The sequence below is a fragment of the Xenopus laevis genome, chromosome 5L, assembly GCF_017654675.1.
Source record: "Xenopus laevis strain J_2021 chromosome 5L, Xenopus_laevis_v10.1, whole genome shotgun sequence".
Taxonomy (NCBI): Eukaryota; Metazoa; Chordata; class Amphibia; order Anura; family Pipidae; genus Xenopus; species Xenopus laevis.
The window spans coordinates 13,405,454-13,429,834 of record NC_054379.1 but is presented as its reverse complement, the minus strand read 5'-3'; the positions used below and the strand labels follow the sequence as shown (position 1 = coordinate 13,429,834).

The following is a 24,381-nucleotide window of genomic DNA, read 5'->3' as shown; positions in this document are numbered from 1 at the left end:
GGTTCACCTTTTTGAAATATATTCAGTTATCAGTAGCGATGGGCGATTAAATTTGGCAGACACGAATTTGTGACAAATTTCCACCATTCAAACAAATGAATTCACAAATCTGCAGCGACAATTCTCCGACGAAAAAAAAATGTGCACATCAAAATTGGCACGCACATAATTACGCCCATCGACTTTAATGCATTTTGACCACATAGTCGTGCATATAAAAAATTGTCGTTTGCGTCAAAATTGACACGCGCCAAAATTATTTTGACGCCCATTGACTTCAATGCGTTTTGCCCATCACTAGTTATAAGTTTGATAGGGCAACTTACCAAAACAACCATGCAGTGGCTTTAAAGACTAAAAGATGCATAGTATGGACATTAACATTTCATTTCAGAATAAATATGCTTTCTGGTTTCTCACATAATAACACACACATAAAGAATATTTGTGATGAGTGAAACTGCTTCATCTTTCTTTGCCAAAAATGTGTGGAAACTTCAGAATAATTCTTTTTGCAAAACACATTGGAGTTAAAGGAAAACTATAGCCCCAAAATGAATACTTAAGCAACAGATAGTTTATATCATATTAAGTGGCTTATTAAAGAATCTTACCAAACTGGAATATATATTAAAGTAAATATTGCCCTTTTACATCTCTTGCCTTCAACCACCATTTAGTGATGGTCTGTGTGCTGCCTCAGAGATCACCTGACCAGAAATACTGCAGCTCTAACTGTAACAGGAAGAGATCACCCGACTAGAAATACTGCAGCTCTAACTGTAACAGGAGGAAGTGTGGAAGCAAAAGACACAACTCTGTCTGTTAATTGGCTCATGTGACCGAACGTTGTAGGTTTGTTTGTGTGCACTGTGAATCGTACGATCCCAGGGGGCGGCCCTTATTTTTTAAAATGGCAATTTTCTATTTATGATTGCCCAATGGCACATACTACTAGAAAAGTATATTATTATGAAAAAGATTTATTTACATGAAGTAGGGTTTTACATATGAGCTGTTTTATGCAATATCTTTTTATAGAGACCTACATTGTTCGGGGGGTATAGTTTTCCTTTAATGGTTATTTTTTTCTCCATGGTTTTTCTCATGCCAAATACACTGACAACAATTAGGGGAAGATTTCTTAAGGATCAATATGTGTTTTTCATGAAAATGAACTCAAACTCAAATTTTTTGAGATTTATTATACCCGACCCTGGAAATAGCGTAGCTCAAATCTGAAAATACACCATCTAAAACCTGTCGAGGTCATGTAGGAGTCAAGGAGGTTCCTCGAACCATTTGAAGATGTTAGTATTCTTCATGATGTTTGAGCTTTTCCGATGGGTTTCCGCTCTAAAACTCGGTCAGTTTGAGCGATTCTAGTTTTTTACCGCTGAAAACTCTATCAATTTGATTGAAAACTCGATCAATACGAGTTTTCTCCCTGAATCAAGTTTTTTCCATTCGAGTTGTACTCCTAAATAAGAAACCATTCGAGTTGTGAGTTCATTCAAGCTCATTTGAGTTTTTAAAAAGCTGACATGACTCTAAAATTTGACCTTTGCTAAATAACCTATTGTTTTTTCTCATGTTTTTTCTTGCGCCAAATGCATTGGAGTCAATGGACTGGAGTTTTATTTATGGTGTTTTTTTCTCTCGCTAAATGCATTGAAGCCAATGGACCTTTACTGTATTATACCAAATACATTCAAATCAATAGGTTTTTTTTCCCTCTGTTTTTCCCCACACATAAAAATTCTAATTTTTTTTTCAAGCAAAACAAATGGTAAAATTCCAACAAGATTGAGTTCTCACTACTCAAGAAAATGCAAATTTCATTACAAATTTCTATCAGGAGAAAAAATGTGTCAACACTAATATCTATGTCTACACTAAGCTAAAATGAACTTCACCCTACATACATACATACATACTGTATATATATATATATATATATATATATATATATATATATATATATATATATATATATATATATATAAAAATTATATTATTTATATAAAAAATAAGGCTTTAACTATTGATATACCTTATATCAGCTGTGGGACAAAAAACACATTTAACCTACACAGTGGATAAAAGCTAGAGGCATATCAAATATTTAATGATACATTTCAGAAATTCCCATTTGGGATATTTTTTCGTTACACCAATTTGCAATTAATGTTACAGCTTTTATCAGTCTTTAGGAGTGTTGAATGGTCACTCAACAGTTCACACTATCAGAGTTCCACTGGGTAAAGAAACTGCTGGAAAATAGTGGAATCGAATAGCGGTTTTCTGTAAGGATAGGTAGATTTATAATTAAAAAATCTTCCACTGCGATGCATATATACAAGCATGCACACGGAGAGATAGAGATCAGTGATTAAATAAGAATTCCTAACATTATCAGTTATCACTATCGCAGTTATCAGCCTTTTCTAACATTCAAGAAAAATTTACACAACTTTGCACAAAAGAATCATCAACTTTTTCAATTTATTATGAGACAATTCGGAATACAAAAATACTTCAGCTAAAACCTGTTGAAAACATGTAAAATCAGTGGTAGATGTCAATTACAATTAAAGGGAAGATCTTTCTTTGATTGATGGTTTTAGAGGTTTTAGACATTTTCATATAAGACAAAAGTCATATAGTACATTATAACAGCTAAATCTCGCCATACCCTCCTGGGAAACACATATGTCAAACAATAGTTTAACTTTTTGAGTGACAGCAAATTTGTGTTATTGACAACCACATTAATATTTTTAATAAAAATACTTAATTTAGTTAATAGAACAACATTTAGAATGCTGGAGTTGTAGTAGCAATTAAAGGCTTCATAAACTTCTACATTGTGTAATATTAAGCTCTTTTCATAATTCCTACTTTTAAAACTTTTTGGTAATTCCTTGGAGCAAATTTACTAAATGGCGAAGTGACTAACGGTTGCGAAAATTCGCCAGTGTGATGTCATTTTGGTACTTTGCCGATTTACTAACGGTCGCTGGCGTAACTTCGCTAGCGTAGGAGATAGACTCTAGCGGTACTTCACTCCCTACCGCCTGGCGAATATGCACTCTGGTGAATGGACGTAACTACGCAAACTCATTAAGATGCGGATTTAACTGAACGTTACCTCTTGCACCAGACTTGCCTTCGCCACCTCAAACCAGGCAAAGTGCAGTATAATAGATAGGACTTCCTCAAAAAAATTTTGAAAATTTTTCCCAAAAAACAATTCAAAGTTTCCCACCAAAAAGATTTTTCAAAGTCCACCAATTGACTCCAAATAGGTTCTAGGAGGTCCCCCATAGACTAAAACAGCAATTTGGCAGGTTTTACATGGCGAATGGTTGAAGTCGAATTTTTAAAGAGACAATACAAGATAAATTTTGAAATTCAAATTTTTAATTTTTTTTCTAATTCGAAAGGACATTTGGACTATTCCCTAGTTGAAGTACACAAAAATGAGCTTGAATTCAAATTTCTTTAATTCGAATTTTCACTTTGACCTTTGATAAATCTGCTAAAGTATTTACTCTCTCAGATCTGGAAAAATCCTGTTATTTTATGTAAAACGTTGTCAATTTACTACTACCTGTCAATTATTTAAAATGTTACTGAAATAATAGGAATTTAGTTATGTTTTACTGCTTTCACATTCAAATTTCTATTTGTATATTAACAATTAAATTTACTTCCCTTGTTTCTTGTTTCTTCAAGTTCAGATTGTGCTGGGCGATTCCTATTATATGCACAGATATACAAAATAAGATTATTTTCTGGATCCATACGACCAGTTTTGTAAAATATGTGTGAAATGGATCAATAGATGTTTTTCATATCTTTCGCGTCTCGTTATGTTCTATTTTAAAGAAAGTTTCAAGTGGATTGCTGTTTTTCATAGAAGGGAGCTGAATGAAATCCCAGAAACAATATGAAATAGAAGATCATGATAAAAGATAATGGACCTTTCTTGTTTTTTTTTATTACTTACTGTAAAAAAAAATCAAAATAGTACACATTTTGTTGATTGCAATGATTTAAAAATATACAAAAATTCTCAATTTTTTTTAAAAATTATCTGCAAAATGGTTCAGAGGTTGGAAACATTAAAAAAAAACTAGAGAGTTTTACAGTGTCTGGGATTTCTGAACAACATTTCAACTTTTTTACATTTTTTTTCTTAAAACCTCCTTTTATTCATTTGCACAAAAGAATCATCAACTTTTTCAATTTATTATGAGACAATTCGGAATACAAAAATACTTCAGCTAAAACCTGTTGAAAACATGTAAAATCAGTGGTAGATGTCAATTACAATTAAAGGGAAGATCTTTCTTTGATTGATGGTTTTAGAGGTTTTAGACATTTTCATATAAGACAAAAGTCATATAGTACATTATAACAGCTAAATCTCGCCATACCCTCCTGGGAAACACATATGTCAAACACTAGTTTAACTTTTTGAGTGACAGCAAATTTGTGTTATTGACAACCACATTAATATTTTTAATAAAAATACTTAATTTAGTTAATAGAACAACATTTAGAATGCTGGAGTTGTAGTAGCAATTAAAGGCTTCATAAACTTCTACATTGTGTAATATTAAGCTCTTTTCATAATTCCTACTTTTAAAACTTTTTGGTAATTCCTTGGAGCAAATTTACTAAATGGCGAAGTGACTAACGGTTGCGAAAATTCGCCAGTGTGATGTCATTTTGGTACTTTGCCGATTTACTAACGGTCGCTGGCGTAACTTCGCTAGCGCAGGAGATAGACTCTAGCGGTACTTCACTCCCTACCGCCTGGCGAATTTGCACTCTGGTGAATGGACGTAACTACGCAAACTCATTAAGATGCGGATTTAACTGAACGTTACCTCTTGCACCAGACTTGCCTTCGCCACCTCAAACCAGGCAAAGTGCAGTATAATAGATAGGACTTCCTCAAAAAAATTTAGAAAATTTTTCCCAAAAAACAATTCAAAGTTTCCCACCAAAAAGATTTTTCAAAGTCCACCAATTGACTCCAAATAGGTTCTAGGAGGTCCCCCATAGACTAAAACAGCAATTTGGCAGGTTTTACATGGCGAATGGTTGAAGTCGAATTTTTAAAGAGACAATACAAGATAAATTTTGAAATTCGAATTTTTAATTTTTTTCTAATTCGAAAGGACATTTGGACTATTCCCTAGTTGAAGTACACAAAAATGAGCTTGAATTCAAATTTCTTTAATTCGAATTTTCACTTTGACCTTTGATAAATCTGCTAAAGTATTTACTCTCTCAGATCTGGAAAAATCCTGTTATTTTATGTAAAACGTTGTCATTTTACTACTACCTGTCAATTATTTAAAATGTTACTGAAATAATAGGAATTTAGTTATGTTTTACTGCTTTCACATTCAAATTTCTATTTGTATATTAACAATTAAATTTACTTCCCTTGTTTCTTGTTTCTTCAAGTTCAGATTGTGCTGGGCGATTCCTATTATATGCACAGATATACAAAATAAGATTATTTTCTGGATCCATACGACCAGTTTTGTAAAATATGTGTGAAATGGATCAATAGATGTTTTTCATATCTTTTGCGTCTCGTTATGTTCTATTTTAAAGCAAGTTTCAAGTGGATTGCTGTTTTTCATAGAAGGGAGCTGAATGAAATCCCAGAAACAATATGAAATAGAAGATCATGATAAAAGATAATGGACCTTTCTTGTTTTTTTTTATTACTTACTGTAAAAAAAAATCAAAATAGTACACATTTTGTTGATTGCAATGATTTAAAAATATACAAAAATTCTCAATTTTTTTTAAAAATTATCTGCAAAATGGTTCAGAGGTTGGAAACATTAAAAAAAAACTAGAGAGTTTTACAGTGTCTGGGATTTCTGAACAACATTTCAACTTTTTTACATTTTTTTTCTTAAAACCTCCTTTTATTCATTTGCAGATGTGAATCATGTGATTGTGATCTGGCTGGGGCAATAAATGGTAGCTGCGATTCACTAACAGGCCAGTGTTACTGTAAGATATTTGTGAAAGGTTTCCAATGTGACCAATGCATTGAGGAGGCTGGAGGTCTCAATATCCAAAACCCATTTGGCTGTAGCAAAAGTAGGTGACGGTATATTTTGAAAATAATAATTTAATTTAGCTTGCAATACTAATTTTACATAGTTTAGTATGTTTATTGTTTATGAAATGGAAGGACTATTTCTTCATGTAAGGGATGTTCAAAAATCTGCATTATAAACTAGAGCAGAAATAGACACTCACACAAAATATATTGTCCAAATCATATGTACTGATGCCCTCACATCTGCACGAACACGGAGCTCCCCTTGTATCTATGATGGGATTTCCCCCTCACAGTTTTAAAATAAATAAAGGAAAATAATACATACCAAACTGCGGACATTATGAGCAATTCCATGCTAAAGTTTTTACAAACTTTATTGACATATCTCCGCATTTGTAAATAGTAAATTGTGTGTGGTCGTACCACAAATAAGATATTATGGTCTTTTTATTAAAACGCAAGGCAGACTTGTGTCCACTATGTCCCATGTATTATAGATTTATCTTCCACTTTGGTGTTGCACCAATATGCTGGTTAGACTATTGTTGAGGCATCTGGTTAATGGCACAGCCATCACTCAACCACAAATAAAGCCATAACACCTTACCTCATTCCTCATTCAAGACATGCAAGTGTTGCTATTGCACCTATAGATAAATGCCAAGGGAATATCAAAAGGTCTAAAGGTTGACACCCATGTCCTGCCTGTGCTGCCCCTTACAGGTTGACACACCTTGGGCCCAAATGCACACTATTCAATATCCTGTGCCAGATGTAGATTTGACCAGGGTCGCAGTAGGCTATACTCTATAATGCTATTATAACAGCTTTATTCACATTGGAGATAAGTCAAGAAATGGTTTATTAGTGTGGCCTCTAAATGAAACCTTTGTTTCGTGCTGCAAGCATCTAAATCATCTCACCATGGCAAACATTATAGACTGTTTTTATACCATAGAAATCATTCTGTTACTCACATCAGATTACAAATCTGAAAAATGGTAGATAAACGTCTATTTTTTAAACAGATTTATTTCTACTTATATCTACTATCGTGTTTTTTTATTATAACAACAGATGCCCTTAAAAAATAAGAAGAATGGCACATTTAAATTACTCTACAGGACTTTCACTTGTTTAGCACTTTCTACCATTTAGCTTTAAAAACGCTACTTTTTCAATCTCCTTGGCTTGATATATGCAACTAGAAGTTCTTACCCCCATTAATTTAAGTCATTAAAAGTAATTAATTTGTGCAGCAAAATGGTTAAGATTTTTTATATCATGTTCTTTGAATATTGTAAGGCTTAACAACCAAGTGTCAGTGAAAAGGAATCACTGCAATTTCCATGCTGTTCGAGCCATGAACAATGTAATCAAAGTCTTGCTGAATTCCATGCTTAATGTTTGAATGACAACCATTTAAACCTGTACACGGGCGTTTTGTCACTCACTTATATTTTGGCTGGTTTTACTAAATAATGTCATTTCAGTGTATCATTTTAATGTCTCCATAATAAATTGCTGTAGACACTCATAATTTACTATATTTAAAAAATAGTTGCTAGTTTGATGGTATTCATGATGCTAGAATTGCTGTTATTGTTTTATAGCTATCCATAAATGGTAGAATTCCATGCCATCGGCGATTAATAAGAAAGTTATTTAGCCAGTTTACTTTATTTGATGGTGAGCGAATGTCTTTTTTATTCTTCTCTTTGAATTGGGTACGGTTGGATAAATGGAACTCAATGAAAATGAGCAAAGGGTGTAAGTGTTTGTGTGAATGTGGTAGGGAAATTAGATTGTGTAGCTCTACAAAATTATACTGATAACCAAAAGCCACAAAGAGTCTAATCATTAGAACAAAATATTTCATATTTTAGGGGGTTCAAGTCCTACTTTGTGGTTCCACATTTGGTCAGGACCCCCTAGATGAGAGATACATAGACGATAGATAGATGATAGATAGATGATAGATAGATAGATAGATCGATCGATCGATAGATAGATGGGATAGAGGATAAATAGATAAATGATTGATAGATAAATGATAGTAGAAAATCTCCTAAAACCTAGAAACTAATATGTTCTGACTTTTTTAATTTTAAAAAGTAATGTTTAAATTGTCTAGCCGCTATCTTAGTCTTAGAATTTTAAGTGAGGAGGAGTGCATTATGCAGCATCATCCTATTCTCATACGCTCATAATTCCTTTGAAAAACCTCTGCGGTAGTATGGAGTGTAAAATGAATACTTTCGATATCACTGTTCTGCACTTTTGAGTCTAACAAATAACCATAACTGTTTAAAGTACGGGGAGAATATACTGTATGCCCAATGCAAGCCCTATCTATCAAGCTCAGGAATCAAAGATTCAGAAAGTTAATGACTAAGCTGGTATTAATTAACATTACATTATTGGTTATGTTGTTCCTTTTAATCATCCATAGGTGGAAAAAACATACAATGAGGAAGTTATTTATTTTAAAGAAAGACATTTCCATGGAACTGTTGTAATCAAAATGTATTTGTTTTCTTTCATATAACATACAGCTCCCTATCAACAACCCCCTCCAAATGGGTATATTCTTAACAGTACATCTATTGCCCTCTCGTGGAACCCTCCAGATTCTCCCAATACCAATAAGATAACCTACGAGTTATACAGAGATGGACTAAAGATCTGCCAATTTATGGACGTTTACCCTTTCAGTGAGTATGCACTTTGCATAACATACAGTATAAGGTGCTTTTGGTGAAGACCTCGGGGCCTATTTACTAAAATTGTAATATCAAATTTTTTCTTGAAAAATTCACATTTCAGATTCAGAAGTGTAAAAAACACAAATAAAAAAAGCAGTCAAAGTCCTATTAAAGTCAGTGGGAGCTGCATTGAGCCTACTGAACATTTTTTTAACCATTGAAACTTTTAGAGGTTTTCATATTTTTATTTTTTAGAATTTCAGAATTTCTTTCATTCTAACTTTTTGGGGCAGATTTATCAAGGGTCGAATTTCGAAGTAATGGGAGTTTTTTTTTAACTCCCATAACTTTGAAATTCGAATAATATTTTTTCTGTGGGTGGATAGGCTGTATTCGATCATTTGAATAGAAGTAAGATTGTATTCGATTGTATTCAATTCAAAGTATTTAAAAAAAAAACAGCAATTTGGCAGGTTAGATGGCGATTGGTCGTCAAAGTTGAAGTTTTAAACAGACAGTAAATCGATTTTCGAATTTTCAAAATTTTTTCAAATTCAAATTGAATTTGTACTATTCCCTAGTTGAAGTACACAAAAATAGCTTAAAAGTCAAATTTTTTTGCTTTGAATTTTCAATTCGACCTTTGATAAATCTGCCCCTTTATATTTGGATCTTTAATAAATTACATGGCATTTGTGGTTTTAGAGAAAATGAGTTTATTCATGGTTTCAAAAACCTCCAAAATCAAATGACTTTCCAAAAAACGGTAGTAAAAGTAAAAGACTTACACTATCAGATATTTTTCTGAAGCACAACATAGAGACATGACTAAGGACATCCAGTTAAGCGACTCTATCAACTGATAAATGGCATCAAATGTAACAAACATAATGCTCTTTAACTACTGGATAAAAATTTCTACCTAAAGTGAACAGATTTCTGAAATAAACCGAGCTTTACTTGTTAATTTAATTAATCCTAATACAGTGATAGACAAGGTTAGGAAGGTGAGCTGTTAATCTGCTTACATGTGCTTACAAAATTTGAACTCAATTTCTGTGTGCTGGTTCATTATTAAGTACACTGTATATCTCTTTATTCTGATACCCTGAATGGCTTTTTTGTCTGCTTACAATTAATATGTTGTCAAACGTGGAACTAGATTTGAAAGCATTATAACAACGTTATTCCAGACACTTCTACCAGATCTAATACAGAGCTATTTTTTTTTGGGGGGGGGGGTAAATTTATTAAAAATTGCTAAAATTGTTCAACTTTATTCATTTAATCGGGCATGCAATTTTAGTTTATCTGGTATTTATTATTGCCAATAATTCCTAATCACTCAAAAACACTAAAGTACTGTTAGGGGCAGATTTATCAAGGGTCGAATTTCGAGGGTTAAAAAACCCTCGAATTCAACCCTCGGAGTAAAATCCTTCGAAGTCGAATATTGAATTCGAAGGATTTTAGGGCAAAAGCTTTGATCAAATGATCGAACGATTTTAAGCAATCGATCAAAGGATTTTTATTCGACTCAAAAAAACTTAGGTTTAGGTTTAAAGGTAGGTTTAAAGTGGCGAAGTATGAAGTCAAAGTTTTTTTAAAGAGACAGTACTTCGATTATCGAATGGTCGAACGTTTTTTACTTCGAATTGTTCGAATCATTTGACCAATTCGATGGTTGAAGTACCCAAAAAACTACTTTGAATATTTTTTCATTCAAATTATTCACTCGAGCTTAGTAAATCTTCGCCCTAGTGTTATCTGGGGGCAGATTTATCAAAGGTCGAAGTTCGAATTCAAAAAGACCAACTGAATGGAGGTCTAAGTTTTTTGGGGTCAAAGAGGGCCGAATTCGGCCTACTTCAAAACGTACGATCTACTTTGATTCAAAGTTTTTTTAACTTCGGTCTCCCAAACTCCCCCAATTGACTCCATATAGGTTCTAGGAGGTCCCCTATAGGCTAAAACATCACTTCGGCAGCTTTTAGGTGGCGAATGGTCGAAGTCGAAGTTTTAAAGAGACAGTATTTAAAAAAATTTGATCTTCGAATTTTTTCAAATTCAAATCAAAGTTGGACTATTCCCTAGTTGAAGTACCCAAAAATTACTTCGAAATTTAAAGTTTTTTACTTCGAAAATTCACTTCGACCTTTGATAAATCTGCCCCTAAAAATCTCACAAACAAAAATGCTAATGTCATCCAAAAAATTTTCACAGCAAAACATGTTTTTTTGTTTTTTTACGCATACGTTAATAGTGCTGCTCCAGCAGACTCCTGCACTGAGATACATTTTTCAAAATTGCAAACAGATTTTTTTATATTTAATTTTTAAATTCTAACATGAGCTAGACATGTTCCCCCTGACAAAGGACTTGGTGTCTTACACGTCGGGGTATTCTCCCATACACCAACTTGTCTGCCTTACAAGCCTGAGTACGGCTGTTTTTTTTTTGGACACTATGTTTGGTATGTACTAAATTATATGTTTTAATTACTTTGTATTCATACATTGTTGCAAGTATATGCTTTATGCTTTAAGTCTGTATTTATGATGTGGCGTGCAGAGTAACTTTTGTACCATGTCAGTTTTCCAGGTGCCCTCAGTCATGTGACATGATTATCAATGGGAATGTTACCTGTTAACAACTTCCTGACACAAAATAGCAGCACCCTGGTACATATAATGAGCATTGTGACTCCTTTACTTTCATTGACATGACAAATCCCTTTAAACTTGTGTTATTTTGATTTAGACTGAGCCTTGTGAGAACCAGTGAGAACGCTGCATGTATAATTTTGGCTGTGTGATATTACACTGTAATCAGACATCAGGGGACACATTGGTGCAGGAACCATATTTACACAGATCAAGTAGGATTCTCATTGAAGGTTTTTTTGGAATTTTAATGTTGCTGCTGGCCTTGGTGAGCTCAGAAAAAGTGAACATTCATTCAGCCTTTCCTGGCCTTCTCTGTGGGCAGCATAAATTAAAAGAAATTAACCACCATATGTTCATACTGCTCTTGGGTCAACGTTTTATTGAGCAATAAAGGTTGAGTAATGTTTTCAGATCCCCTTCAAAGAGTACCTATATAGTAATATCAGTCCAATAATGGGTAAACATTTGGGATTTTTAACCAAGGAAAAGAAAGTTACAGATACAGTAAATAGTGATGGGCAAATTTCCCGCAAAATTCGCGAAGCGGCGAAAAATTCGTGAAACAGCGTTTTTTCCAACAAATTTATTTGCTGGCGGTGAATCGCGCAAATTGGCCGCGAATTCACGCCTGGCGAATAAATTCGCCCATCACTAACAGTAAAAATGTATATGGGTAAAATGCGATAAATACTGAAAATTCCTTACAAATTGAATTTTTGCCCGGTGATAGAATGTGAAAAAGAACTTCCCCCAGCATTTCCTTTAGTATATATATAATGCCTTTCCCATTTTTGTTTTTCTTAGGTGCTCAGACTTTTGTGGACAATTCTTTGTTGCCTTACACTTTATACTCTTATCATATTGTAGCAAGCAATGAGTATGGATCTACCAGCAGTGACAAAGTGGCTTACCGGACTAAAGCCGGGACCCCAGTAGGGGACATCTATATTTACTACTTCAGTACCACCTTTCCATCCTCCATCTCTCTGAACTGGACACTCACATCCAATGACTCTGGCCCCATAGAAACATTCAGATTAATTCAGTCAATGGCTGATGAACACAAAGTCATTTATGAAGGGCTTGATGATTCTGTGACTCTATATAACTTATCGCCATTCACCAAGTATTTTTTCTCTGTACACGCTTGTACCACTGAGGGATGCCTGCAAAGTTTGCCAGTAACTGTTGTAACACCCCAGGCTCCTCCCTTATACCAAAGTCCTCCAATTTTGCAAAATTCCAGCTCCACAAGTATCTATTTACAGTGGTCTCCACCGTCCCAAGCAAATGGTAAGTGCTACTGTGTAACTGTATTAAGCCAAGTCTATCTTATGACTACTTGTCCTTGACTGTTGATGCATAGTCACTCTTAACTCTCTGAGGTCTCACTTATTTCTTCCAAAAAAATACACATACGAACTGCAGTACCTTTTGTGCATTTTAGAGGACCTGTTTTAAGTTAAGCATTTTATATCTACAATGTTTGTCCCATTCAAATCCATGGTGTTTTATTTGCTCACACAATATGACTCTGTATTTTATAGCTGATGTTACATATGTGCTTAATTGTGAACACACAAACTCTTCTTTTATGAAAGGTTTCCATTGATTACTAATACATAAATTATATATTATGTATCCAAGAGAGAATATCTTTATCCCCCCATCTGTCAACCGATGAAGCAATTCTCATTGCCCTCTTCAATAAATAGACTTTTTACAAGTTGCATGAACTTTATAAAGCTCAAAGCAAAATTCCACTTGAGTCAAATATATTGTACATGAAATAGAATTACTCAGTGCTCTTAAACCAGATATATCCTGATGATTACATATCCGTTTCATCAATATTTTTCCAGGCATTGTCATAGCGTATGAACTATACATGAGAGGCTTACTAGAGACAACTGGGGATCCCAGACCACCTGAAAGACGCGTGTTTCATACCACTGGTTGGCTTAATCCTCAGCCAGTTGTGGAGTCTGAAAATGAAAATGCTTTATTACCACCTGCCACCAGTGCAGCTGTCATGAATCTAGAGCCAAATACAGAGTATGAATTTTCTATTGTGTCAACTAATATGGCTGGAAGTGCTGCTTCAGAGTGGGTAACTCTAAAAACTGCTGAATCAGGTAACATATTAAAATATTTTTAATTTAGCATGGCTCTTAAGATACTGTGCTGTGTGAGTGTGTGTATGTAAGCACTGTACTATGCTCTGCACAATACGCCTTTAAAGTGATTTATTTTGGTGCACCATCTCCCCACTTGGCCATGTCCCTATGTAAACTTTCCTAGTTTCTGGATTGAATTCTCAGTTTTTGACATATGGCCCATATCTCAACTCGAAACCTTTGCTTGTTGCTCAGAGTAGAAATGTTGCCATCTGACCTGAACCCTGGTCTAGACTTTAACTAATCTTGTGGTTTATCTCTGCTGTTTCTAATGTCTGTATGAAATGTAGTTGACATCAGAAATCCAGGGTCCACAAAAGGACATTGTGAACACCAGCAACTGCAGAGCCCTCTAACCTCACTGCAATACACTAGAGGGGTGATTTAAGAATGCTCTTGGGTAGTAAAACGATACAAGAGTTCCTAAAATCTTGTGTGGTTTCTTGATTCCAATACCTAGACTTCCTTTTTTCCCCCAAGCAGGTTAAAATAATAAAATGTTTGGCACCTAAAACCTTATAAGCTTTTTATTTTTTGTTGGGGAAAAAAAGAACCTGCTCGGCAGGAGGCCGATGTATTCAAATCAAGTACCCATGTGAGAGTTTAGGAGTTCTTTCATGGTTTTTGTACCAAAGGCATTCTTAAATCAGCCCCTATAAGTGTTCAAAAACAGTTCTATCTGCAAAGCCTAGAAGCCCATAATGTAAGCAAATTATTTGCAGTAATTTCTGAATAATATACATGCAAGCAACTGATATTTCTAGCTGTGGAACTTTGAGTAAAACCAAATGTAAAGGTATCTGTCCATGTATAGTAAGTTTATTAATGTGGGAACCCATATGTTTAGTATCCTCTCTGTAATTGTAGAGGACTTCCTGTACATGTCTGTCCCCCATGATGATATGGACAGACAGAAATGGAGTCTTGACAGCTCATTAGATAGTAACGATATGGCCACTGTAATCCTTTGAAGTGCTGTAATTAAAAGAGTCTGTTTTTAAACACATTATTGGCTTACAACAGTGCTATACATTGTTAATTGTGGAATGAAGTAGAAAGTAGGATAATAATGAATGCTAGTATCCCTTTAATGTATTTCTGGGCAAAATGGACCAATACATTTGTCATTTTTTTAGCATAAGGAGACATAAACTACACTGATAATGGTGATAGATGTTAATTATAGAAATCAATTGTTAGACAATCAAATTGACAAACTATGTAAGGTACAAATCAGTCAAAAATTTAGTTATCATGTGATCTATAATGGAAAGGAATTATGAATCGATTCATAATTTGTAGTGGACAATTGATTCCTTACAAAAGGATTTACAGATCGATTTGTTATTCCCAATGGATAAGCTGATTCATGGCCTCAAATTATGATCCAAAGATTCCTCTGATTTTGAGATATGCATACACTTAAGCCAATTTTGAATAATTCATATTGATTTGCTCATTGCTCATTGACAAGATGTTGCTGAAATAAAATATTGGTGAGCTTTTACTTTGGCTAGCAGAGAATTGAAAGCAACTTAGACATCTTCAACCTAGATTATTGGTGTATACGTTTTTCACTTTGTGAGGGTCATTCTATAACCAGACTAACATGCATAAAAGTGGAGGTTCTGTAATCCTGGAAGAGCAATGAGGCAATATCTATGCACTCCCACTATTTTTCATAGGTGAGAACATTTTCCTGACTACGTTACAGGCAGTGGGTGGCTTTCAGTAGATATAAGTGAAATCAGTGGAAATTTTCCACCTTAATCAGACTTGTCAGAGCTCCGATATGGCACAGAGCAGATTTTCTGACGATTTTGAGCATATGGTGAGAAACAAGAACCTTCAATCCTTCACTCTCCAGCTGTCGTTGAATTACAACTTGCTTCTGCCTCTGACAGCCAGAGGCTGGGACTTGTAGCTCTGCAACAGCTTGATTGCCTCTGGTTGGGAAAGGTTTCTGTGGAGAGTTGCTTACTCTTCCAAAAGGTACTTCCATGCTCATATAGTGATCACGTTCCATTAAATATTTAATTTGAAAATTAAACATTCTGCAGTGTACAAGTATAAGCATAATTCTGTATTGTGACACTCATTACTTAACATATTCTGGTGGTTTCTGCTACCAAATCACTCAAATATCTTTTTAAGGTAGTGGGTTATTTGCCTAATTATATGCACTTTCATAATTGTTTATACAATGCAAGAATTTTTTTTAAAAATGTTATTCTTGTTAAAATTTCAATAGAGAAAATCAATAGCAGCTAATGATGATAAGTAATAATGCTAATATTACTCATATTTGTTTTCTCAGAACCTCTCTTTATGACAGCTCCAAATATACTTCCACTTACATCACATTCTTTAAATGTGACATGGTCAAAGCCCAACAACAGTGCTACAAGAGGAGAAGTTACCGGCTACACTATCAATGTTTTTGCAGAGGATGAAGGAATTTTTGAGGTATCAAAAGAAGGAAACTTGACTTGACATAATATCTGCACTATTCTTCTGATGGTTTACTACTCCAGATAACATATTCATAATATGGACACATTGCCAATTCATGAGTGCTAAAAGAATTAAAGTGAAGCATGAGTGAGGGCTACCCCAACCACTAATGCTTTAGGTGTATATTTTAGTGTTTAGCTTGCCAAACACCTAAAGAAGTCACCAGATGAGCAGATATGTCCCCAATCTGCCCATCTTGATCTGAGCAATTTAGAGCTGATATTTGTTTGACCCACAAGCCAATGATTAGATCATAATGTAGATAAATATAGGTGAACAGAAGAGTATCTCATCAAGTTCTGGTCCTCGCCCTGATGAGAAAATCAAACCTGCCTAACTGATATCTGTCCAATTTCTGGAATCTTTTATAATCCTGAGTTTAGCCACCTGTAGATTAGGCAATTTGTTGATTATAATTCCAAAGATTAAATCTTGTGGGTTTAGTACCTTATGAGTGGTATTTTAGAAAGAATTCCCCGTGTAATAAAGAACAGTCTTCTAATGAGTGGCACCCACTGGTTAAATCAGGTTTCTGTTTATATTATGCAAATGTGCTGTTATATGAGTATATTTGTGCTGCATAGTTGTATTACAACTGGTTTGATGGAATACTTCTGTCAATTCCCAGAATGTTCATGCATTTTTCAATCTATTCACTCTAGAATAAAAGTAATCCCCATAATCCAAGTAATTGCCCAGTTGTCATGCTAACTGGGTGTGAGAGAATTGCAAGTAGAATGAAATGACCTGCTTATAGAATGCATGCTGTATATTACTGTACTGTAAACTGTATATTCCTAATGATACACTAAAGGGGTTTATTTCAAAATCTCTAGAAAATTGCAACAAAAATGCAAATGTTTTTTTTTGTGTTTTTTTATTACCAAGTAAAACCTTCATTTTAAACATCAATTATTTTATTTTTCAAGTCTAAATTTTGTTAGAGTAAATTAAGAATTATTTTGCAATCAAAATTTTTTCATGCAAATTAATGTTTCAGAATTTTTCTAGCAATCAAGAAAACTAAATTAGATTGCAAAAAAACTTGATCAACTTTAATTTTTTCCCCAGATTTTTTTGTAATTAAAAATCTGGAATTCACAGATTGATAAATAGGTTGTCCCACTCCGAGTTGATGTTTGACTATTAATACAAGCAATTTTGTTTTCTTTCTTTAATAATCAATTGTCCCCATCAGGTATTATATGTGGCTGAAGATTATGAATTATTTTATGTAGCCACGGGATTAAAACCCTACCATTCATACTCCTTCACAATTACAATCTGCAACAAAGTTGGCTGTGTGACCAGTGTGCCAAATGTAGGAAAGACTTTAGCAGCAGGTGAGTGAAAAGGTCAATATTACTTTTTAAAGGGAGAGGGAGTTCGATTACTCAAACTATGAAAACAAGCAGAATTTTCCATTGTTCCCCGTGTCCTCCTTATCTTGTTCATGGCAATTAAGAACACAGATGCTATTTTATGGAAGATATTCCTACAACAGCCCTGGCATCTGGCTACTTGGCAAAATCCTTAAGCAGCTGCATTGGTTGATGGCAGATTTGCCTCTGGGTCTTGTGGGGTAATGATGCTGATGGCCTGTCTAGTTTGCATTATAACTTAAAATGTGATGTAGAGTTTTGTTCCTGTTTGATGCTAAGTAAATTGTGCATTTTTTGTCAGATTAAGCAAAGAAAGTCATTTTGATCTATTTTACTGCCTGCATATGTATGTAAACTGCTGTGTCCCATTGTGTTACAAGAAGACAGTGATGTTATAAAGTAGTTTGGTCGTTGAGAACTTTGTATATTCGGAATTCTGTACTTTGGTATTTATTTCTACAATGTATTATCATTTAAACATTGATGAGAGATTGATATCAAAAGTAGTTCCAAATTATAGTGCTGGGAAACTAAAGCAAATGCCTCACATAGAAACCAAAATATGGGACTGTTAAAACAATAAGTGGGGGAACATTTAGAGTAGACCCTCAGGAAGTTTAGGGATCATTGAAAGATGGTCTTCTAAGAAGACTCTGAGCCACATAGACATGGTGTAAGGAACAACCAACTGTTTGTTTATAGGCTGGAGTTGACAGTTTGCTGCTGATCTGGCAAATTATAATTATCACTCATGACTGAGCAGACAAAGGGACTAGTCCAAACTGGCGGAAGTGATGGGCAAAATTATTCGCCAGGCGCGATTTTGCGCGATTCACCGCCAGCGAATAAGTTTGCGAAACGCCCGCGAAAATTCGCGTAAAAAATTCGCTGGCGTCAAAAAAAATTTTCCGAAAAAACGGGCGCCAGCGTCAAAAACTAGACGCCGGCGCAGTTTCACGATTTTTCGCCGTTTCGCGAATTTCGCGCCAATTTTTGGGCGAAGCGAAACGGAGCAAATTTGCCCATCACTAACCAGAATTCCAATAGACAGGGAAGGGGCGGAGGATCATGGACTAGTCAGAAGATCAGGGACCAGGCAGGGACAAGCAAGAAGTCAGAAACTCAGATGAATCACAGAGAGTAAAAACTAATTTTAGTAATCAAGCACAAACAAAGTAGTATGATGCATAAAGCATCTAATGGCTTTATTATTACAGAGAAAAAAAAAATAATTTTAAATAATTTGGATTATTTGGGATTATATAGGAGACAGCCTTTCCGTAATTCTGAGTTTTTTGGATAACAGGTTTCCGGATAATGGATCCCATACCTGCATATGGAATAGTTAGTTAAAATATGGCAAGCTTTTTAAACGTTAATGTTTTGTGAAACTTTTATCCAAATTGTTAATAAAAATTCATGATTGTATATATAAAAAAAACTATATTTACTATATAAATATGACAATCTTGCATCCATTTCAACATCATACAGCACAGGTATAGGATCTGTTATCTGGAAACCCATTATCCAGAAAGCTCCAAATTACAAAAAGACCATCTCCCATAGAGTCTATTTTAAGTAAAATAATTCTCATTTTTAAAAGTGATTTACTTTTTCTCTGTTAAAATTAAAAAGTTTATTTAGGGGCAAATTTGTCAAAGGTCAAAGTGAAAATTCTAATTAAAAAAATTCTAATTTCGAGCTGATTTTTGTGTACTTCAACTAGGGAATAGTCCAAATTCGATTTGAATTTGAAAAAAATTGAAAATTAGAATTTCGAAATTTATCATGTATTGTCTCTTTAAAAATTCTTCTTCTGCCATTCACCATCGAAAACCTGCCTATGGGGGACCTCCTAGAAGCTATTTAGAATCAATTGGTGGACTTTGAAAAATCAAATTTATTTCTGAAAAACGTAGAATCGTACGATTTGAATGCACTATTACTTCAATTCGTATGATTCAAATTCGATCAAAAGCAGAATTATTTGGCCAATAAACTTAGATTTTTTGATAAATTTCAATGGTCGTTTTTAATTCGAATTTCGAAGTTATGGGAGTTCAAAAAAACTCCCATTACTTCAAAATTCAACCCTTGATAAATCTGCTCCTAAGTGTTATTTTTAGCAGAGGTACGGTATGGTGATTCAAATTATGGAAAGATCTTTGATCCAGAAACCCATTGGTCCTGAGCATTCTGGATAATAGATTATATACAGTACATGTAACTACAGAAGCTGAAATTTTTTTTTCTGAATTTTTCCTTTCGACCTAATGGCCAATTTTATGCAATCCATCACAATCAATACTACACCGCCCATATTATTTCCCCTTGAAATGAATGGGGTGCCATATGGGTCCAGATACACAAATCTCAGTGGCTCCATCTGTACATTTTTGTTAACATTCTCCTTCCACATATTTTCTGCCATACGTATTACAAGGGGTAAAAAAAGAATTAAAGTTTCCCAAGAATGTTCCAGCAGCATGCTCATATGAATTTGATTCACCCTTGACAGAAACACTTGAGCAAAATTGTTATCCTCTGATGATTCAGCTTGGCTAATTATCCAATTAGATATTTCAGGAGTAAAGCCTCTGCTAGAGAACAGCGCATATGATTAACAACGTGTAAAATCATCTGAGAAATTTCTTAATATCGCCAACTTCAGAGATAAAATAGAAATTTGTAAATCTCCAAAATCTGTTTTAGACAATATTGCCATTTTAGACCATAATTTACTGTATGCTCCATGATGGAAATTGAAGAGGACTCTCAACGTGCATATTTATTTATAATTTTTTATGTTATTAAAATATATAATTTTATGTGAACCTAAAAGACCTTAATGTTTAACCACTTGCATGCTGCAGATTAACCAATTGAATAATCCGCGGCTGTATTATATTTCAATTGATTAAAGCCTTTTGGTTCAAAGCAATACTTTTTAATTGCCTAATGATATAAGTCAGTTCTTAGGAAATAAACGTGCATTTAGGAGTTCATTTGCAATATAACTGAAAAATTCATTGCATGGCAGTAAAACAATTTACTGTTAATTACAAGGAGAAGAATTTGCTGTAGCATGCTCACAGACTGCCATGAATCATGCAGCACTCCTAGAGATTTATAACGGATGTGTAAGTGGGATGAATTAGCAGGGTTTAATAACAGAGACACAAATCATGCAGACTTCAAGGAGCTTTAATTGATATACTTGAATGTGACGGGCATGAATCACTCAGCCATTCAACAGCACTGTAACATATGGCCATCTCAATATGCTGCATCTTAAATTGGTTGGTGAGTCGTTGGTTGTCCCATATGGCAGAAGCAATATATTTTTTTTTGTAAGTTTCTTCCTGCTTTAGGTTTTTCCTTTAATAGAAAAGTTGACAATACCAAAGGACCGATATCATTAATTGCAATTGTTTTGATTTGGAATAAGAGAAAGAGGACACTATGATTACATCTTCAAATATTGTAGGGACAATAATTTGACTTGTTTATACAATTATACCATTTTTTACTTGATGCAATGAGAATCCACATGGAACTGTAGAGTATTGCTTAAATAAGGAGAACTACACACCACAGCAACAGAGTATATTAGGTAGATAGGAGGGAAGCAAAAGTGAATGTGGATGGACAATGGATAAAGACATATAACATTATTTAATTTACTTTAGTTGGGCTTAAACAATGTAGGATAGAGAGGATGTTGGTTTTAAGATGTGTAGAATGGTATTTGATTACAAATTTAGGATAATTTTCTGCCTCTGAAAAAATATATAATATAGTTACAATAGGTTCAACTATAATCCAAAACTTCCACATACTTTTTCTTAATGTGACATTGAAGTCAAGTGCCAAGTACTGCACTGTACATATTTTCCAATATGTTTACAGTATCTTATCAGTGGGAACATACAATTAGGTCCATAAATATTTGGACACAGGCAACATTTTACATGAAACAACTCAGATGCAGTTGAACTGCAGACTTTAAGCTGTAATTCTGTGGGTTGAACATTCATTTCAGGGGCTCAAAAGTAATTAGACAAATTAAAAAAGTGAAAATAAAATGTTCATTTCTAATTCTTGGTTGAAAACCCTGTGCTGGCAAAGACAGCCTGAAGTCTTGAACTCATGGACATCAGCAGATTCTGGTTTTCCTCTTTTTAATGCTCTGCCAGGACTTTACTGCAGCGGCTTTCAGTTGCTGTTTGTTTGTGGGCCTTTCTGTCAGAAGTTTAGCCTTCAACAAGTAAAATGCAGCTCAATTGGGTTCAGATCAGGTCACTGACTTGGCAATTTAAGAATATTACACTTTGCTTTAATAAACTCCTGGGTTCCCTTGGCTGTATGTTTTGGGTCATTATGAAACACCTCCTAATCAAATCCATCATTTAGCTGGATTTGAGCAGACAGTGTCTCTGAACAGCTCAGAATTCATTCTTGTGCTTCTGTCCTGTGTCACATGATGGATAAACACTAGTGTCCCAGTGCCACTGGCAGCCATGCACACCCAAGCCATCACACTGCCCCCCAAATCTTTTATACATCATGTGCTATGCTTTGGATCATCAGCTGTTCCACACCTTCTCCATACTTTTTTCTTGCCATCATTCTGCTAGAGGTTGATCTTGGTTTCAACTGTCCAAAGAATGTTTTTCCAGGACTGTGCTGGCTTTTTTAGATATAAGTCTAATCTAGCCTTTCTATTATTGATGCTTATGAGTGGTTTGTACCCTCTGTATTTACTTTCATGCAGTCTTCTCTTTATGGTAGACTTGGATATGGATACTCTACCTCCTCGAGAGTGTTGTTCATTTGTTTGGCTGTTGTAAAGGGGTTTCCCTTCACCATGGAAATAATTCTGTGATCATCCACCACTGTTGACTTCCGTGGACATTCAGTAGTGATGGGCGAATTGACGCCGTTTCGATTCGCCAGAAAATGCTCAAAACTTTGCAAAACGTTGCTGGCGTTCGTTTTTTTGGACACCGGCGCACATTAGCTGGCGACAATGCGCCAGCGTCCATTTTTTTTGACACCGGTGAATTTTCATGCCCGTTTATTATTTGCCGCAAATTTGCGCTTGGCGAATAAATTCGCCCATCACTAATGTCCAGGTCTTTTTGCGTTGCTAAGTTCACCAGTGATTTCTTTCTTTCTCAGGATGTACCAAACTGTAGATTTTGCCACTCCTAATATTGTAGCAATCTCTCGGATGGGTTTTTTCTGTTTTTTTAGCTTAAGGATGGCTTGTTTCACCTGCATGGAGAGCTCCTTTGAATGCATGTTGTCTGTTCACAGCAAAATCTTCCACATACAAACACCCCCCCCCTCAAATCAAATTCGGGGCTTTTATCTGCTTCATTGATAATGACATAATGAAGGAATTGCCCAAACCTGCCCATGAAATAGCCTTTGAGTCAATGGTCCAATGACTTTTGAGCCCTTGAAATGAAGTGATTGTGTTAAAAAAAGGCTTTAGTTCCTCACATTTTTATGCAATCTTTTTGTTCAACCCACCGAATTGAATCTGAAAGTCTGCAGTTCAACTGCATCTGAGTTGTTTCATTTAAAATTCATTGTGGTAATGTAAAGAACCAAAATTAGAAAAAAAAGTTGTCTCTGTCCAAATATTTATGGACCTAACTGTATATAACACTTTATTAGGAAACGTATTTTCCACCAGGGGTGACTACAATTTGATGGTTTTACTGCATATGGCCGTTGGTGTCTTTATGTGGGAAGGTTAAATCTCCCTAAACCTTTAATGCTCTCTATCTTACTGTAAGTTCTTCAAAAACATTTCCACAGGAAATCACCTTTTAATACTAAATTATATTGTTCTTTTGAGGGCAGTGATATATAATTTAGCCAAAGCATGGTTTAGCTAATGGTTTAGCCAAATAAAGCAACTTGACAGCCTTCATGCATGTGGGTGTATGTATAGTATGTGATATTTTCAGTAATGACTCTATAAAGGTGTTAACCTACTCATTTTCCTGATGGGATCTCTGGAGAGGTCTCTGGAGAGGAGTGAAAATCCAATTATTATTATTATATGTGTTACACTTGACTGCACCAAGGCCAAGGCCAACATCTAAATACAGTATACCGGACCTTTGTCAGATATGAGGAAGACTTTTTCAGAATTACTGTACCCTTGGCAGAACTGATAAGAGCTAAGACATAGGAAACTGATAAATCTGGGATTGACCCCTATTTGAAAGCTGGAAAGTGTCAAAAAACTATAAAAAAAAAGATAAAATTAAGGGCAGTTGAAACATTGCTTATAATTGGCCATTCTATAACATACTAAAAGTTAATGTAAAGGTGAACTACGACTTGTCTTTTCACTTACACCTAACTGTAATTTCCTGCAGTCTCCCATAGGGCTATACTTCCATTTTGAGCTTAGATCCAGCTATACAAAGCTGATGCTGTTTTTTTTGTACTATTGTGTCCCCTTCAATTTTTAGAGCAAATCGTTTCTGAGAATTACGTGTAATTTCCCTGTTTGATTTAATAACAATAAATAAGCAGGGCAGTATGTTTACACCTTGTTTAGTGCACTATCTTTATTGCTGTGTCAAGCTATGTACAATATTAAATGATCTAATTAAAACAAAGTATTTATATAATAAAAAGACATTCCACATTCATCTCGCCTCCATTTGTGACTAACAGTGAAAACTGTACACTAGAACAATTATAATGATGACCATTAAGAGGCTTTGATTGCAGAGACAAATGAATAGTACTTTCACCAAATTAAAGAAATGTCAACAATATCAAAATAATGACTTAATTGGATTT

The 24,381-nt window shown here is 34.6% G+C and overlaps 1 protein-coding gene across 1 annotated transcript in view; it reads left to right on the top strand.

Annotated features, from left to right (window-relative positions):
• Positions 1 to 24,381, top strand: part of ush2a.L (Usher syndrome 2A (autosomal recessive, mild) L homeolog) — a 442,265-nt gene that overhangs the window by 95,511 nt on the left and 322,373 nt on the right. Inside the window, exons 15-20 of the mRNA XM_041562401.1 lie at positions 5,975 to 6,138; positions 8,659 to 8,817; positions 12,279 to 12,767; positions 13,337 to 13,609; positions 15,969 to 16,117; positions 17,364 to 17,508. Coding sequence (XP_041418335.1) covers positions 5,975 to 6,138; positions 8,659 to 8,817; positions 12,279 to 12,767; positions 13,337 to 13,609; positions 15,969 to 16,117; positions 17,364 to 17,508 — 1,379 coding nt within the window. The remainder of the gene's footprint in view (positions 1 to 5,974; positions 6,139 to 8,658; positions 8,818 to 12,278; positions 12,768 to 13,336; positions 13,610 to 15,968; positions 16,118 to 17,363; positions 17,509 to 24,381) is intronic.